Source organism: Varroa destructor, unplaced genomic scaffold (genome assembly GCF_002443255.2).
Source record: "Varroa destructor unplaced genomic scaffold, Vdes_3.0 BEIS01000003.1, whole genome shotgun sequence".
Lineage (NCBI taxonomy): Eukaryota > Metazoa > Arthropoda > Arachnida > Mesostigmata > Varroidae > Varroa > Varroa destructor.
Genome location: NW_019211456.1, coordinates 5,292,936 through 5,311,984, shown reverse-complemented (window position 1 = coordinate 5,311,984; position 19,049 = coordinate 5,292,936). Strand labels below are relative to the sequence as shown.

Sequence of the window (19,049 nt, the reverse complement as noted above, 5' to 3'; positions counted from 1 at the left end):
ACACTCCTCTTTCTATAGATGCGATTAACTATTTATCAGAAATTCTCAGCTCGGCTTTCATTTCTAGACACACATGTTTTCTTTATCAGAAAAACTTGTTTACCAGGATGCCTCCAACTTGTGCAGTACATTATACAGTAATGTCTACAGCTAAAAACTTCGATAGCATCAAATAAGATAACAATAGAATACGATTTTTTCTTCCTGCTACCGTTATCGATGATTTTTCCGAAATTACCTTTCCCTGTAAAATATCAGTAATAACAATATGACAGCATGTACTAGTTAACTGTGTCAAATAGGATCCCCATTTGTTCCGAATTACTACTTGCTACTCGCAGGATACGGCACCGTAAAATAAAAAAAAATTGAGACAGCAAAAAGTATGAACTATTATTGGATGTATCAGCGCGACATCGTTTGTATTCGTATATTATTCTTTTAGGTTCTATGTGTGCACATAACTTGGCGATGATATACTTGTTTATAAATCTATATACGTACAAATATGTAATAACAAAAGTGGTAACTCTATTGGTAAACGTTACCGATGCTGCGAAAGGCACTAGCGATAACGGCAGTGCTGTTGTTGCCGACCTATCGATACTAAAATTCAGATATCGCTTCGTCAATTAAATGTTTGATAAATTTTTGCTCCTTGGCACGCCCTTTGCCGTTATTGCTAAAGCTGCTTATGACTGCCACCATCACACAATCGTATACCACAAGCGACTTCGTCACACGTGGTACTAGCAATGTTATTACGGAGAGTAGGAATTCGCTAAAATAGCGGCATTCGTTTCCAGCATTTGGCTTTAACTGATTACACGATAGCCGCCCGCTGACGGAACAACAACTGTTAGGGCGACCCCAGCTGTATTGACTGGCGACATCGCTAGCCAAGAGCAACTGCTTTCATCACCACCAGCAGCAGCAGCAGCAGCAGCAGCAGCAGCACCAGCAGCAGCAGTAGCAGCAGCACCAGCAGCAGTAGCAGCAGCATTCAAACAAGAAACAAGCGACGTTCTGGTAACGGTCAGTCTGGTGGCCAGCTGTGATGCAACGGTTGTTGTACCCCCTTCCTCCCGCACCGATCGATTCTCCCTCGAGCTACGTTAACTGCCCTCTCTGCCTCACCCCATCGGTCGGTTCAGTCAGTATTTTCCCAAGTTTCTGCCGCCCCTGATATACACAGACGCTGTATAGATATGATCATCATCATCATCATCGATGCACGCATCACAATCAGGATCATTGGAGCGTTTATCCACTGGGCTATTTTGTAGCGATTATTCATTAAGAAATAATGCGGCGTTCTAGACATCGACATCCCGACATTCTCCGGCCTTAAAAAGGATTTTTACGATTTGACCGATTTCAAACAGCCTCCCTCGTTTGACCATTGCATCAAAACACCGAAGCCTCCGAAGAGGGCAGCGGGAGTTTAAGCTATTTTAGAATGGCTCGTCTTGCAAAACAGCTCCTTAAACGTCCTTATTCTCTGTTAGCAATTACATGACGCGCTTCTATGGCGTCTCGCAAAGATGATATCTTTCCGCACTCGTCAGTTACTCAAGATCCAATGAAATTTTATTGTAGCATTTCTACGATACCTGCACTATATAATTTAGTTGAACGAAATGACAATGGTAGTTATTTCATAAATAGACGCTAAGAAGACTCGTATTGTTAAAACTCGTTCTTCACTAGCAGCTAGAAACGACAAATCATCTAACTTCAACTTTGAACTACATCATAACGATGTCTATACAATGTTTACTTCTCACGGAGACTACAGTAACCTGTCAAATCGTTAGCGATTATCATATCGTTTTGGGCTAACCAAATATTGTACCGTGACACCTCAAAACTGCTATGTTTTATGTGAGAAATGGCTTTGGGAGTGAGGGGAGCGTCGGTGCGCTGGCCGCTAACATAAGTCATTAGTCATTAACATCGAGCATCGCATTGACATTTGTCGTTTTCCCGCTGCCATATCCTGCAGCGGTCGTCGTCGTCGCCATTCCTGGATTTACGGCGTCGAGAAGTCAGGAATGGCCCCCTGGGTTCGCAAGTGTCAAGTTTGTTGCTGTGATGACCGCTCTGCAGGCAATCAGCGTCGCTAAGGCAATATTGCTTAGCGGCAATAGCGTCAAGCTATCGTCCGTCGGACGCTGTCGAATTTTTCAGCTCGTTCGTCTGTTGCTTCCTATATCGTTTCTTCAGCCACATATACACGCTTGTAACTTGATTTGTAGTTACAGTTATTTTTGGTATTTTTGAAGAAAAGCAAAGGTCGACGGTAGCCTCAACAGTAGCCCTTAATGTCAGGCGCGCTGCCGCAAAACCAATATAAGGACAACTCTTAACAAATATGCATTGGCATCAAAGAAATAACAACTTTCCTCGTACGCGTTAATCCTGCAGAACTTGGCAGTGTACTACATAGAAAAAGGATACTCCTTCAGAAGTTGATTGTTAAGAAACGTTAGCACACTATTGAATAAGACTACGGACAACTCGAGATTTTCTACCGCACCCACAAGTTCAACGTATGTTGATGATGTCTCTACTTTCGACCGTGCGCTTTCGTCATACGTCGAGTCAACTAGCAGGAAAGCGCTAAAACGGGACAAATTGTAAAAACAAAAACAGAAAAATTGTAAGCACTTTAGGCTTCGGCAACGCCACAGAGTTAGCGCGCGCAGTAACGTCTAGCTGCTTTGCTCAGCGATTTTTTCTCTAAGCGTCTTAGTTAAAGCCGACATACAAGTGAGCAGTATAATCGCCCGAGTTGGGAAAATTAAGCAGTCTTGATTTTAGAACTCCGATACTAAATTTAATCCCACCCGGGACCACTCAGGGGGTTTGTTGCTGCGCGCCTAATAGCAAATTCGAGTCGCGAACGGAAATGATTAAAAAAAAAAAAAAAAAAAAAAAAGAAAAAAGAAAAGGCTAACTAAATGGCTACCTGGTTTCAGCCGCTGGCGCCGCCGTATTCCGTTAGACAGGTCGTTGTGGCCGACATCGTCGAACGACTAAAGAATTTCGTCAGACTGGCGCCTGCCGCGTCATCACAAATCACCCGCCACTATCAGCACGTTGGGATATAGTCTTCGTGCTCGGAAAGTGGGCATAACCGATGCTACGCGTATACAGACATTAGCGATGGAAGCAGTAGTCTATTGAGCTTTAGAGCACAGACGAATCTGGTTCGACATAGCTATCGAACCGAACTGAAAACACTACCGCATGCCAACCAATGATACGTCAAAGTATGCTTGGTCGAAAATTACAAAGTCTGCAGGAAGTCCATGATAAGTATACGATACATAAGCCTCTCGGCAGATTATTGTAGTACCTACGAAAGTGCGCATCGTACAACGATGAATTAGTCATCGTTTTCAGAGCGAAAAACGTACACAGACAAAATCAAACCCGAATTGTAATGATGGCGTGATGACGAGAAATTCATAAGAAATCATATGGAGATATAGACTGTATAGCCTGCAGGTACATTCGAATCCGAGAAGCTGATGCTTATTAGTTGATTTGTTCAGTACGATATTTGGATTCAGGAAATTTTTCAGAGAGCCGAAGCTGTAGAAGATAGTTCAGGATTTACCGAAGTGTACCATTTCAAAGAATGACATGCATAGAAGACCTGCATCGTTCCCAAGTTGTGTACACATCTCCATGTTTACTGATGTAACTTACTCGCCCTGAACCCACGACTAACAATAATGAGTAAGAACTTCGAGCACTTAGTGGTACGTTTAACTGTCATGGTAGGCTGGCCCAATAACGATGCTCTATATATATGGAAGTTTTCTCTATTTATTTCATAAGGCAGCAGTCTCGAAACAGGAGGACTGGGATACGATAGTTTTCTTTTGTGTTAATTCAATAACCCATTTGAGCTTCTTTATGCATTATTCCATGGGTACGTCCTGAGGTCGATGCCTGAAAGTGACAGGGTTTTTTTTTAAAAACAAAGACAAACGCTGTTTCCTCCAATTCGAACGACCATCTTTGTGAATACACACGACATCAATAAAACCTATACAAAACTCTAAAGACCGAGTGACATTTTGATTACTGTATGATTGTATGTATGTAGGTGGTAGAAATTTCCTCAGATTTTCAAGACTGTCGTAAACGGCATGATTTTTTTCAAAGTTAGCATTAAGGTCGGCAGAAAGGTAAACCTCAAGGAAGTCGATGCACCTAGCCTCTAAAAGAAGGCCTTGATGATCAGGGGACGGTATTTCGCCAAATCGTTAATCATTACAAGCAATCTGTGAGAACATATGGCTAAATTTGTTAACTTTTCTCAGACTTTTAATTTATAAAGGAAATTCAAGTGAAGAATCGAATTTGTTTTACGTTATTGAAATCTTTATTAGAAATCAGTAAGCGTTTATCCCTTCAAAAATACGTCAGGCTACTATTTAAGGCAATTCTTTTACGTCAATTCGTTGGTTACGCTGTGAACTTATTTTCAGTACCTCGGTTTGAGTGAACATTAATATGAGCATACAAACCGAAAGCTCCATAGGAAGACAAAAAAAAAACATGACGTCTATGGACCGACATTTAATCTCTGCTGTTGGGAATAGATTTGAATCAACACCGTTCATTGTGAGTGAGCTTAACAAATTTCTCCTATGCATCATACCTATGTCTAGCACGCCAATACCACTCAATGGGCATAAAAAGCTTATTCAAAAAAAATTAACTCGATTCAGGCCATATAGGTCAACCAATGCTAAATCAACAGGCTTGTCTACGTCCCGTTCACTTCTCTCTTCTTTCATCTCGTCTTCTAAACAAAAAAAACGATCGTTTCGCCGTAAGCTAGCTATGTTGAACGAATGACATCGTCCTATTAATAACTGATTTTCAAGGTACATGCAGTCATTAAAAAGGGCCAAACTATGGACTACCAATGCCGTTTCTGCTAGTTAAAAGAAAGGTTCACAGAAGAACAGATTATGTCAAGCTAGATAGGTGACGAATAAGACGACCAGATACTACAAAGATCAGATCCAATAGCAATCATCGCCTGGATCCGTTGAATGGACGCGACAATTTGCACGTTTGCTAAGAAATGGCCGCCAACGCCACGCTACTGTTATACAATTCACTGGTCCATCAATGTTTTGCGCGACAAAAAAAAGCAGAAGAACTTGGGCTTTACCCAGCCGCGGGTAACAATGCCAACAAAAGATGGTATAAATTACCTTGAACTGGGGCGTGATAAGCGAACGACTTTTGTACGTATAGTTACTAGCATTAAATCGGTCTACATGAACCGCAGCCACCTCCTTTACAGAGCCTGCTGGCCATGTCCGTAGCAATGGCTTCGCGCGTACGCGATCAAAATACGTGTATGGTAATTATTTGGCACATAATGATGAGACCGAGGTAATGGTCCACTAAGTTAATCACTAAATAATTAAAGTCGGTAACTCTGATAGCCTGAATTTTATCTACAGGAGAATTGTGTTAACAAAGAAGACACACGCATACAAAAAAACAAAACACACGAATAGGTACGACTTGCGAATGCTTGCGAGGCTTCGCAGGTTGTATCCCTTCGTTCCGTCCTACTTCGTTCCGTTATAATTTTCGCTGTTTTCGGCTAATCACATTCTATGATGGACGCGTTGCCGTCACGACCCATCAAGTTTCTATTCACTGCTACCATGCCGAATGGAACATGGACCATTGTCACAATAGCAATAGTTCTAGGCACATGCTGTTATACGAAATAGTCCATTTCCCTACAGTATACTAGTCATCCTATTTTGAAAACCTCTATACCGCCATATTCGAATGTTTCACTAGAACACGAAAAGATTTGCTTCGTGACCGCTCGACTGATGTATACAAAGCGATTAAATGGTAGTTAAAATAACTTTGAATATGATCAAATTCGCGTTTCTGAAGATGTATATAAAAAAAATAGTTAGTCTTCAAGCCTCGTAAGATGTGCTGTTTCCTGCATAGTTGTTTGTCAGGGTGCCAAATCATTAGCATTCAAAGTTCACCTATATTTTTGGTAGAAGGCTTTCCAAAGCTGTGCTTTTTTGCGCTTATTAATTAGATAGTCATGGACGATCATCGTTGATATTATATTCCACAATATTGGCGCTATATACAAACGCTGTTCTTTGACGTACACGGTCTTGTCCGCAGCACTCAAGGCTAGAATTCTGGTAATGGCCTTTGAAAGCTCAGCTCGTTTTAAGCAGTTCACTCGTAACTGGGTTTCTGTCGATAAATGACCACCAATAACAAACAGTTGATTTTAGGTTAGGGCCTATTTATCATGAGTCGCTATATTACCGCCCGTTATATTAGCAGACACAAACAAACCTCATGTCCGCTTGATATACGTACAGATAGATATCTCGGATATCTCTGCCGGATGCAGTTTTCCGTATAACAACTATTATAGCTATCAGTTTTGCAGAAGAACCGGTCAGGTTGAAAATTTGGCCCTCGACGGCAACTTTGATCTGAAGATTTTCTAGCAGACATGAAACGATATCAAACTTTTCGATGTACAGCCGAGCCGAACAAATAGTGTCTCTGTGGTTGCTACAGGTGACAACAGGGATTCCTCCACCGACAGAGAAGAAAAAAGCCGGGGCGGATCGTAAGATGTAGGAAGAAGCTTCGTTTTCTTCGCTCTTTTTCTAGTGATCAAATGCAAACCGTTTTTGCTGCGGCGATGCCTCGGTAAAGCAATATAATGTCGCTACTTCCTAAAACAGGACATCGAGCTAATCTTTAGCAGGAGGCCGGATGCGCTCACCATAAACGTCTCTAGCCGAATAGCGATTACCTGCAGCAGCAGCAGCATCCTGGGGGCTAGCGGCAGCCGGTTGGGCGCTGGTCGTTGCAAGCCGATACGTCGTCACCGGCGGCAGCGGCGGCAGCAGCAGCAGCAAACGCAGACTGGCGTTGTTGGTGGCAGAACTCCCTCTCGACTTGTTGGTCGCGCTAGCCCCCTTCACCCGAGGCGGCCGCGTTCCTCATCGACGATGCGCGCCATTCCGTTCCGGCTGCCGCATCAGTCGCACCGCTATGGTGAGTGGCCGCTTTGAGGCTTGCCATATCGTCGTCTACGAGTGAACCCAGTCAAGCAGCATTTTACCAGTGATTTACCTCTCAAAGAGTTCTTATACGATACTGACGTAGCTATAATAGCGTTTCGTTAAGTTAACTACTCCCTCTCCCTGGCTTGATTGTTCCGCATGAATTTTACTTTGATCAACCACCCGTCAAAGAACCGTTCAGACGAACAGCGGCAAGATCAACTGTAGCAGTGTGTGTAAACAAATTTGGGATTCAAAGTGGTTCTAAGTAGTGCCATCTTCGTTCGATACCTCGAATTGTGTCACTGTTATGGCGAGTTGAAGTTGTCCAAGGTCAGCTAGATGTCATACATTAGTACAACAGCAGCAGCAACATCCCATATATATATACACAGCGGCAGCGGGATAAGCCGTGCACCGTTAACGTCTTACAACAATTGTGTCTATCAGATCATTTCTCTGGTAGAGAATCTAATTTCGAGAAAGCTGTTTCGATACTGATGACGACAATGACAATTTCAATATTTTCAGCGGATCATCGCAGTGATTCTCGTAGGCGCCCTGGTGGTTGGATTAGCGGCGGCGCAGAAAGTCGAATCCGACTACGACGACGACTACGACTATGATAACGAGACCCCTGTAAAAGACACCCCTGTCAAGGACTCGTCTGCCAAGAAGGACACCGTCGCTAAGGATACGAAGACGAAACAGGCGGCTAAAGGAGCCGCCACCGTTGCCGTTGCGGATGAGGACGATAACGAAGATGCCCCCAAAAAGAAGCCCGACAACCCCACATCGATCTTTCTGAAGCCACGCAACACTCGCAACAAGGTACGTACGTACGTACGTACGTACGTACGACGAGAAACCCATCATTTTTGGTGCGGCTTATAATAACGACGCCTTGTACGTGCGACTATTTTACGCCAATCTATCAAGGTCATTTCGAATAGCGTTTGTGTAATATAATTGTTCTACTTGTTATTATCACTATTATAATAACTGTTGTCCGTACCTCTTGTTCACACTGTAATAGTAGGTGTAGTCCATCCATAATATAACATTATCCATCTGAAAAAACGAGCACCCATTCTTGCGCCGAATTTGTCGGCAAATACCATATATAAACCTAGCCATCGCTTTACAATGCCTATGTTAATGAGCAAATAGTTACCGTTTGTAACCTCAGCCCGTTATAACGAATGAAAATAGGGTGATTCGACGAATCACTGCAACACTTCTGGCAGAGACTGTTCCTAAACGGAAACTTTTTTCTTCAGGTTGATGCTTTGATGAATGACAATAGTTGAAGTTGACCCTGAAGAGACAGGCATCAGTACAGCTGGCGCAGTTTTTATTTTACCCATATGATCACAGATATATTCACTTGTGCGTTGTCTAGACTTCTTGAATTAACTGATTATGTTGAACGGTAATGTGGCCTTTTCGTAGAAGGACTCACCTACACGGTTCATTCCCAAAATTGTGCAGCGTTAAGCAAAAACGAGCAAGCAACAATTATAATGAATTACACTTGTCCACGTTTTTTCGTCTAGAATACCGCTTTTTTTTTTTTTATCTAGGATTTCCACTATAGTAACAGGAGCAGCCTCTTGGTAGCTAGAACTGAGATCGACCAAATTCAATGAAATTTTCGAGACACACCGTTCACATTCGACATGTTGGCATCTGTTCTAATCAGATTGCGTTACTTGAGCTCGTTTACCTATAAACATAGTTCACTTATAGAGCGAATCTACTAAGTGTTTTTTTCGTGACGCGGTTCAATTTATTGCCACAGGTAACGGTGATCTTTCAACTGAAGTAAAATAGGTTATTGTGTGTTTATGAATGACAGAATAGCGAGTTTCAAAAAGCGCGCGTTCATTGCTGCCAGGGTGGATGCACCGGTTTACCCAGAGGTGTGGGCGGCTGAAATGACATTTCCGATCATTGGATTGCAGTACCATGCGGCTGATGTGCCTCTATACGTCCGCAAGTAAATGTAATAGCATTATGATCATTGAGGCCCTACCTTGGTTCATGCAGTTCGAGCGCGCTCTGAAAATACACACTGCCTAGTCAACAAAAGCGGAACGCCTCCCGTGGGCGTCGACTGCGGGCCGTCTGAAGAATCGGCATACACAATTGCCACCAATTGTTGTGTGCAATCCTTCGTTTTCGTCACACGAAAACCACCTCGCAAGCCCCGCCGATATCCTGCATTGCTGCACATTGTTCATAACGTTACTCTCCTGAATAATCAGTTAATAAGCGCAAAAAAAAACATTGTTTACCTTCCTAGTCACCATAAAGAACGATTATCGTTCAATGACTTTAATTTAGCCGTACATGACAAGATCATTCTTAGCAGGCTCTACTATAAGCCGTAATACTGATGCCATTATGTCACTGTCTTTTCTTACTACAACTGCTACCCCTCTCTACGATTCTTTCTATTATACCTTGCTACTTGGCTACTGTTCGCTTTAATTGAAACGGGACGGTAGAGTCTCTCTCTTCCCCCGAGATTTACGTCACAATCTGTTCCCAGAGCTATACTACGGCCCAAAACGTCGTTGACGACGTTAATAAACGTCTGTAGTTACTGGGAACTACCACTATAATTATAATTAGCAGGTGAAGGCTGCGAGCGCGGATAGGCAGAGATACATAGAGAACAAATTGACTCACGTTTACCCGCATTGACACACAGATCTAAAACTTAAACTATTCGTTCATACACATTTACAAATACAACTGCAGCTATCGTAGCTAACTAATACATAGTAGAAGAGCAATATATATTGGGAAGGGCTTTCGTTTGATAAAATCATGTAGTTAGTATATGATTCTTTGTTGAAGCTTTTTGTTGATTATAATAATGGACGAAAAAAATAAACACGACGAAGATAAATGGCCAGCCAGAAATCACAGTCGTCTTGTAGTGTTCGGCAACGATATGTTAAGCCTTTTTTTTTTGTATCGCCAGATGGGATTGTCATTATACGTCCTTTGCAAGCAATCGATACAAATCTCTTGTATGCTATCGGTATTTATTCAGTATAATAGACGATTGCATACGTTAACAAATCGGATGTTATGTAAAGATTAGAGGATCCTCCTCGGTCTCCTGGGATGCCTTTAACACTTTTCCTCTTGTTACAACTGTTATTTGCTATATATTCCCACCATTGTCTGCAGTGTGATTGCTTTCAATCACGCTAAATATTACCGTGCTCATTTCCTTTTCAGATAACGCCTGCACCTTTACAAAGACCTAAGCCCACTTTGCCACCTTTCGTTAAGCCAACGACTGGTGCCGGCCCGCCATCGACGATTGGCCCACGAACAACGAAGGCTCGTCCGACAGCAAATGCCCGAACTACAACCACTACGACTAAGAAACCCAAACGAGGAGGTAACGTACTAGTCCGCTTATTATTAAGACCTTTACCAATCAGGAACGGTTTTACAATATACATATATATTACGGCTAAAGGCCATCTCTTGTTGATAATGAATAGTTTCCTCAGAGTGTCCACAGTATATTATCACAATTATACCACGTGTTCAGCCTAGCTTCGCCGCTAAACTATGAGACAGAATGATCTATGAGCTAAATTAACTAACGCTATTATACTTGGTAACATCGAGTCCTCCGTACGCCTTACACAGCTTTTTAATATGCGTTTACTATTGACCACAATCTATTTTGGCCAAGTGGCAGATTTCCATGGCGACTCCAGAGAAGCGTCTAGTCAGATTCAAGGTATTATGCATTGAAATCCAAGTAGTAAAAATTGCCATAGAATTATGTATGTAGTTCATAGCGCTTGTTTGAATTGCGAATAAATTATAGGATCATCACCATCGTCGTCGTCGTCGTCTTTAAATAACAATAAGAAGAATTCCCGTACAACGGAGACGCCCGCAAAAGAAACTGGGCGTCGGTTCGGTGGCTCTTCGAACAAACCGAACAATTCGAAATCATCACGATACAACAGAGATAACTGAGAATCTAACAAAACTCACAGCCAACGTCGTCAACTTTCTTTTTGTCAATAACAAATAATGAGTGGCCGCTTAACACAAATAATTATAACAATAAATAACACACGGGGCGGACATTCGGAACTGTGGAGTCATCGAAAGGCGCTGAATTGTCTACGAGCGTCGATCTTCAGCGAGAGAACTCTGGCGAAAACACTGTTCGTACACGAATCCACAGAAAATAAATCTCGTAAAAACAGAATGACGGTTCTGAAGCTACCAAACCTGAACAATTAATTCATAATTAAATGCCAAATTTTGTATATTTGCATTCATATGTAAGAGAGGTGCTACGACTACTATTATAACGTTGTGATTATGTTAAAATAAATAAATATTAGAATATATATACACTATAAAAACCGTATCTCACTCGTATTCGCACACATTTTTTTTTCTAATGATGTTATATTTTTTTTCTTAAGTTTTGATGATTAAAAACGATATATCTACTAAGTACGAAGTAAGTAATTTCACTAAACCATAGTTGTCAAGGGCTGGTGATGAACAACCGTCCATGCGTTAATCTAACTTTTTCTAGCGTTGACTTTTTACGACGGTCTTTTTTTTCGTGTTTTACTGAAAGGCTACTATTGAAGAGACTGCTTTGATTATACTATTCAATTTTGAAAGTTTGCTGAGATGTGCAGCTACTTTCTGGTTAGTTCAGTAAGAGGTCATCTTGAATACGAGCCGTTGAAGATATTTGTCTTCTTTTAAGCGAGATGGTCGCGGTGCAAGAAAGGCGATATTTCAACCAAGGAGCTTAATCATAGTTTGTTGACAACCCCCTAGGGAAGACTTTGAGCACTTGGCTGTAACCGAGGTTGGCGTTTGGGGATTTTGTCCATTTAATAGCGCTTACTGTTTTCCACTGTAAAAGTTAAATGGAAAATATAGTCTGTGACGCCATTACTGTCCTGAAAACACATGGACTATTAGATTATTAAACACGTCCTCTCGTGAAAAACTAAATTATGCGAAAAGGCCTTGACGTCTGCTTCACTTGATAACTGATACGTTCCTGTTGCAAAGTTGTCCTGGGAAGTCAACTCAAATATAAACAGGATTTGCGATGGTTTATGATCACGATGACGATCTCTAAAACGAGCCTAATAGTTTTAAAAATCTGAATTGGTAAAATTAACACAGTAAGCTGTCGCGCATTAAGTAGCTACATGTTAAATACTTGAAGAAACCTCATTTATATCACGGTCCATTTCTAAATGCTTAAATTTAAACAGTGATCGCATCAAAGAAATACAAAACTTATTTTAGTTTTGTTACAGGTTAGTTAAAAGTTTTATATTTTTATTATATATAAAAAAATACTACTCCTAAAAATGTTTCAATGATCCGTTGCTACTTATGGACGTAATTGTTTCAGCGGATAGAACTGCGTAGCTCAAGTCTCTTTTTTGTTATCTGCATTCAGTTACTTGGCAGCAACGAAGAAAAAACCCGGTAGTGTGGTGACCACTCAAGCGTTTACGTTTACGCTTACCTATTGGTGAAATTACTATATACCCGGCCAAGACAATTTTTACTATTTTTTTTTATTTTTATCGCAACGAATAACGGTTGTTTAACATATCCAAGCTGATCTTATAGAAAAGCTGTAGTGAAAAATATCAAGCAAACTTAAGTTTAAGACGTTCTTGCAGGAATACATATGTCTATTCTTCTATCTTCAATGAAAGCCGGAAGCCTACAAAAGGTTCACAAGAAAGGGCGGAACCGTGTCAGTCGGTGCGTTAATGGGCCAAGCCCACTATATTAGCGGTGCAGTCGTGGCCGAGCGGTTAAGGCGATGGACTCGAAATCCATTGGGGTCTCCCCGCACAGGTTCGAATCCTGTCGGCTGCGATAACGTTTTTATAACCCAAATATAGTTTAGAGTATAAATTAAACATCATCTACATCTCTCTCTTACATGATTACTGTTATTATTTTTGTACGAGTTTAACGACACTGATTAACCTTCAGATATTTGATAAATACGTATGCTGTCTTACAATAGATTCAATACAAAATCGCTACTAACCATTGAAAGAAGCTTGAAAAAATGTTGATCTGCTTAAAATACTCTCTTTACTGCATCGAAACGTAATAAATTGTAAATAAGTCTAGAAACATGTAAAAGAGGTCCAATAGATCTTCAAAAAGAACTACACTACGACTACTTCCCTACGAACCGTAAAGGCCTCCCGGTGATCGACGTAGACTTTCGAATACACTTCTTCTCTATATCCGCGCGTCAGATGCATGTGAAGGCAGAAGCTTGTTTTTCCTCCGACTATACCTAACTTATCAAAAGCACATGTGCAAAACAGGCGTAATTATAACTGTAGTTTGCTTTAAGCAGGATGACACCGTGAGAATCAGCTAAAAGTCTATTATTAAAATGGTGTGGCGAACACTAACTCTTCGCGCCAAGGTCTGTATGCATATATATACGTATAGTATGTGGTTGGATACTTTTCGTTTGCTGAACACATATATACGTATATAACACGAGCTGTGTTTTAGACAATTTCAGAATTGTATGTTTGGATTTTAGAGAATATTTTCTCATCATTCATTGGAACCTTAAATGTATATAAATAATATTAGGTAGTCTTAATACTGGACACTACATGACGCGAAGTTTAACGATTAGTTTCAGTTTGTTTTTTTTACAGTGTTTACAAGACACAACCCAGCTAGGGCGTGCCCAATTATTGTTTCAAAGATTAATTATGTTCGCTTGCAAACATATTATAAATATTTTGAATTAACAACTGACCCAATACATACATAATAGTTATATGATTATAAATAAACTAACATCATCGTTGCTAAATGCTTCTATGTTTGATCAGCTGGAAATGATCGCAAAATTTTGAAATCAAGCCTGCAGCTGACATGTATGTCATGTAAAAATAGTTGCTTCAACTGCTCGTGCTTAATATAGGCCTACTCGTTCTTGAAAAGGTTTCGATTTCGTATCTTAATCTATCTTTTTGGCAATCCTACTAATTCGGTGGCTCTTCCTTGAGGCTTCCAAGCTGTTCAGTACGTACGTACACAAACGGTATGTAACGTGTAGTCTTATTTCTGTTCTAAGAACATTCAGCAGGGCTTACCGGTCGTATTACCGTCAGAAGTTCCAAAAGCTGCTTCGAAGAAAAAAGCGTATGTAAACAAAGCCTTCAGAGAGACCTCATTCATTGAACGCGTGCGATTGAAGGTGTTTGCTGGTGCAGGTGGATCAGGGTATCCCAAAATTAACGGTAAGTGTCTATATCACAGAGGTCAGGGAGCTTCATTGTAGCTTAAAGCTAACGATCTATAACATTATACTATTTCATCATATATCTATGTTCGCATAGTTATGCAATGAAAACAAAAGTTTCTTTAGCGGTCTTGCACATTCTGCTATTTATATTCAAAATTTCGCATATGAGCTATCGTCGCCAGTTACGTTGATTATAACCATAGTAAGACTGCTTAAGGTAATTTGGATATATTCATACGTGGATACATTTAGTTTAGGTTAGAATTAATGATATGTTATGTGTTCTCATCTCTATTTGGTTCGGCTATTTTTGCACCGCAGGGCGATTCACTTGTTAAGTGTTTCTAATGATTCTGGGCTGGAAATTTTAGGTTCCAAGCGAGAAATTTCCGAATGGATTGGACTAAAGAAGCCACAGATCGGCTTTTCCATGTTGATTAACCACTTAGCTTCAGATCTAACCAATTCTATAACTAGCCTCTTAAAACCTAATAGCGTATGCCTATTTACACGCCTTTAGGCCTAACTATCAGCGTACATATCGTCACTTAATGGAGCAGGTCGTTCCAAGGTATTGTTTGGTTATAAATATAATATATATGATACTTTGTAATTTTGCATACGGAGGTAGGTATATTAAGTTCCCCTCATGCTCATATGTGCAAAAATGCTAAGCGCCCATCAACCATCAAGTTTATTTTTCCAGGAGTCGGCGGCAACGGAGGAAGCGTATACGTGAAAACTATTGAAAATATTACGCTTCACAGAGTGCTTCAGCAGTATCCTGATCGCCGGGTAAAAGCGGGTGTAGGCGAAAATAGCCGGCCCCATGTTTTGTTAGGGAAAGCGGGTGAAGATGCCATTATTGAAGTGCCACCGGGGGTCTCTGTTGTTGACAGTGCAAATAGACAACTCGGTGAGCGAGCTGGCTGTTTAGAGACAAGTGTATTTAGGCTTGTTCAATAAAATATTATCATTACTCGATAGGTACCTCATGTGAAATGTGTACATTGAACATTTCTGCACTTTTCAAGCTAACTTTAACTTTTAACCGCCTTATAACTTGGAAACTCGGTTGTTTTTTTCTTGAAACAACTTGTTTTTGTCAGTCGACCTGGTTGACCCGGGCGAGAAGTTTCTGATTGCCAAAGGAGGTCTTGGAGGTTCTTTACGCAACGGATATAATGGCAGAAGAGGACAAGAAGCAATCATCGGTCTTTACCTGAAGCTCATTGCCGATATAGGATTTGTCGGATTTCCTAATGCTGGCAAGTCTACGCTTCTGCGTGGTCTCTCGCGCGCCAGGCCAAAAGTGGCCAACTACCCTTGTAAGTGTTAAATCATTCCGAAAAAAAAGTTCCAACGCAAGAATTCCACTTCTCATAAAAATATAATTTTACATTCTTAATGCATTAAAAACTGAAATCTAAATAATGATTCGTTTTTAGTATATTTCAGAGGTATTATTTTCGACTGTTGCAAGTGTATAGATACTAACTGCTTGGGGATCTCTTAATGGCTTATGCTTACCATATCAGATTTGTTATTTATTTCTTCTTAAGCAAATCGATGCGTGTATCGTTGTGTCACTTCTTAATCTCTTTAGCGCACGGAAACAACTACAATTACATTTTCTAAAGTTAAAATATCTTGATGCGTTCTTGCGTTGTAGTCAAGTGGTCATACTTTTTACAGCCGGTCTATACAGAGCGATCCATGCGTCACTTCCTAGACATATGGAATATGTTAGGCGATTCTCCTGTTGCTTGTAAGCTTTCATGGTATACGCAGAGTTAGTTACGTCTATTTTTTTTGGATTAGGACAAAAGTTAGATGATGCAATTTCTGTCAGAGTTCACTATACATTTCGTTCTATCTATATAAGTTACAATAAAACTTTGAAGATCACCTTTAGCCGATGTCCATTTCAGGATCCGAGCTCGATTTTAGCCAGAAAGAGCTCTCTCAGATTTATTATAAGGCATAAATGAGGTCTCTCTTCGATGCCTCTCGTATTAGTATTAATCTACTCAACTTTTCCTACTTGAATGCTATTGTGCATTTACTTAGTGCAGACGCGTTCAATAATTCTACCGACTTTCAACACATCTTCACAACGAGTGTCACTTAAAAACCGATCGGTTTTGGACCCTAAATGGTTTAACTGTTGCAAAATCCTTTCGACTAATTCTATCGCCAAAGCGCTATCTTCTCCTTTAAATTGAACGTTTATTACATATTTTTCAAGTTTAATCTGCTATTTTAGTGTATGTTCAGCAGTATAGTATTTTAAAAGTCTAATAGATTTAAATATAAGGTCGTATTGAAATTAAACGTTTTTAATGTCTTTTGCAGTTACGACTCTTCGTCCGAATATTGGCACAATGGAATATGAAGACTTCCGACAAATTACTTTAGCTGACCTACCAGGCCTTATCGAAGGCGCCCATCAAAATGCGGGCCTTGGGTATAACTTTTTGCGTCACGTGGAACGTACCAGTTTGCTGCTGTTTGTGGTCGACGTTCACGGCTTTCAGTTAAACGAGAGATCACCTTATCGCAACGCTTTTGAAACTGTCATGTCGCTTAATAAGGTATTTTTACTTCAAATAAAAACAAAAGTACAATTGTTTATGGGGGTCATTTAGATAGTCGACCAGCTTACAGAATTTATTGACTATAGCCCACATGAGATAATAATGATTTCAGTGATCGATTCGTTGAACGGTAGTCAACCAGTCAGTCAAAGAAGGTGGAAAGCCCTAATCCAGCAATGTGATTTACGTTTAACGACTCGTTTTAGTTGTACTTCGTTAATTAGAATATCCTTCCATTCATGGTTCCTTGATATTGTAATGGTTAGACTCCACTAGCAAAGCGTATCCGCATATTAGCGCAATATACCCTTTGTGTCGGTTTGTTACTAGGCTGATAGTAACTGTACGCTACTTGAGTATCGATATTCCCTTCATCGATCTTCAGTGATGCCTATCGAAATCTACAGGAATTATATATGGAATGCTTGATCACGATTATAAAATAGCTCGCACTAAATTCACTTAAATTTTTGCTTCACAACTATGTATTATAATTAGTTTCATCACTGATTATTAACATAACTATAAATTGTTTCTAGGAACTGGAACTTTATAGAGCAGACCTAGTATATAAGCCAGCTTTATTGGTACTTAACAAGATGGATACCGATGCAGCGATGATAAAAGCAGAAGAGTTTACCGAAAATATGGCCAGTCAAGAGGCCTTTGAAAACCTTCCAGATGAAGTACGGCCAAAGAGAAGGATTGATTTTAAGGAAACGGTACAGGCTTATGAGAAAGACAAATTTGTATAATGTACATCTACGACCGATTGGTACTGACAGTATAATAAGACGAAAGACTAAAATCGACCCTTTTTCCCGAATATATATTTGTGCTATATACGAACTACCAGTTTCGGCGCTAGATCCTGTTTTAGGGTATATAGTTCGTTTATATTTTCTATATATAATTTAAAACAATGTTGACATGCAATGTTGATATAATACTAGCGTATGTAGATATTTGCTTCTAATTGCTGGGGCTGCATGTGGAAAGCATATCGTCATTAGAATATTCAGAGTACTTACCCCCAAGAGGTTGTAAGTTCAGTCTTAATAAAGGTAGTGCTTTTGGATTGTTTCTTATTAGTTGCTTGAAATAAATTTTTGTCAAAATTTAATGTGCTAGCTGAAAAATATCATTGTTAAATAGCATATTAGTCGTAGCATAAATTGCTAATTGAGTTTTGTTTGTTATTGCAGGTTCACATTAGTGCGAAGAATATGGAAAACGTAAAAACACTGCAAGAAAATCTTCGGGCTTATCTGGACGAGCTTTTCGAGGCCAGTCGGTCTTCGCAAAGCGCCGATAGAGCTCCTATTCAGCTTCCTTATCTAACCGACCAATTGGTATAAGGATGTCTCACTTAAATCGGGTGGTTGATTTTTACCTAAAAGGCACATCGGATATTCAATATCTTGTAACGAAATATAGCACAAAGTTATAATCGCTGCGTCCTCGACTCATAGATAAACCCGTGCCCTAACTATCTGTACTTATATTTATTAACTATATATGTTGATTAACAAATAGAAGGGTTCGTTAATAGTATTGATCCATTTCGTAAAAAAAAAACAACTTTTTTCTTACTTCTTGTTGCTTTGTTTATTTTTCTAACTTCCTAAATGAATTACTGTGGTTCCGTGCTGAATAGATTCGTAGTTAATAAATCTCAATTAGAAAAGATCAGGTGGAAGTTGCGCTAATGAACTGGAAAGCTATTTAAGTTCATTCATATGATAAAGTATGCTTTGGGGATCATCTGTGAGAGGGAGAAATACTTCAAGTAGATAGATTTCATGCTATCAATATTTCCTCGAGGTTATCACTGACTTATGGTGAAAATACGGGTTCGGTCAATGTCGTGTCTAAATAGCATCACATTTTCTTATCGTCAAGCTGTCGATTCCAAAGGTTCACACTGATATCAAATAAAAATGTAGAGCTTATTCTGGTAATTTAATTTTACAAGAGTTAATACATAGGCACATAAATAACATTAGTTCAAAATTT

At 40.0% G+C, this 19,049-nt stretch overlaps 2 protein-coding genes and 1 non-coding gene across 6 annotated transcripts; all 3 read left to right on the top strand.

The window, feature by feature from the left end:
- The first annotated feature begins 6,848 nt into the window (after positions 1 to 6,848).
- LOC111246376 (uncharacterized) lies at positions 6,849 to 11,526 on the top strand. Its single transcript, XM_022795867.2, has 4 exons — positions 6,849 to 7,098; positions 7,638 to 7,937; positions 10,362 to 10,527; positions 10,969 to 11,526. Exons 1-4 carry the CDS (start codon positions 7,096 to 7,098, stop codon positions 11,121 to 11,123), a joined length of 624 nt encoding a protein of 207 aa, XP_022651602.2. The 5' UTR covers positions 6,849 to 7,095; the 3' UTR covers positions 11,124 to 11,526.
- Positions 11,527 to 12,943: 1,417 nt separating this feature from the next.
- TRNAS-CGA (transfer RNA serine (anticodon CGA)) lies at positions 12,944 to 13,025 on the top strand. The gene has a single exon. It is a non-coding gene; the product is annotated as a tRNA-Ser (tRNA).
- Positions 13,026 to 13,382: 357 nt separating this feature from the next.
- On the top strand, positions 13,383 to 18,483 carry LOC111246280 (GTP-binding protein 10). 4 transcript variants are annotated; one of them, XM_022795596.2, is made up of 8 exons: positions 13,383 to 13,596; positions 14,278 to 14,431; positions 15,143 to 15,352; positions 15,546 to 15,764; positions 16,109 to 16,204; positions 16,792 to 17,030; positions 17,573 to 17,755; positions 18,239 to 18,483. In XM_022795596.2, exons 1-8 carry the CDS (start codon positions 13,564 to 13,566, stop codon positions 18,389 to 18,391), a joined length of 1,287 nt encoding a protein of 428 aa, XP_022651331.1. In that variant the 5' UTR covers positions 13,383 to 13,563; the 3' UTR covers positions 18,392 to 18,483. The 4 variants fall into 4 exon arrangements, with proteins under 4 accessions (XP_022651331.1, XP_022651330.1, XP_022651329.1 ...); XM_022795595.2 differs by having other exon boundaries at positions 13,384 to 13,596; positions 14,275 to 14,431; XM_022795594.2 differs by having other exon boundaries at positions 13,384 to 13,596; positions 14,266 to 14,431.
- Positions 18,484 to 19,049: the final 566 nt, after the last annotated feature.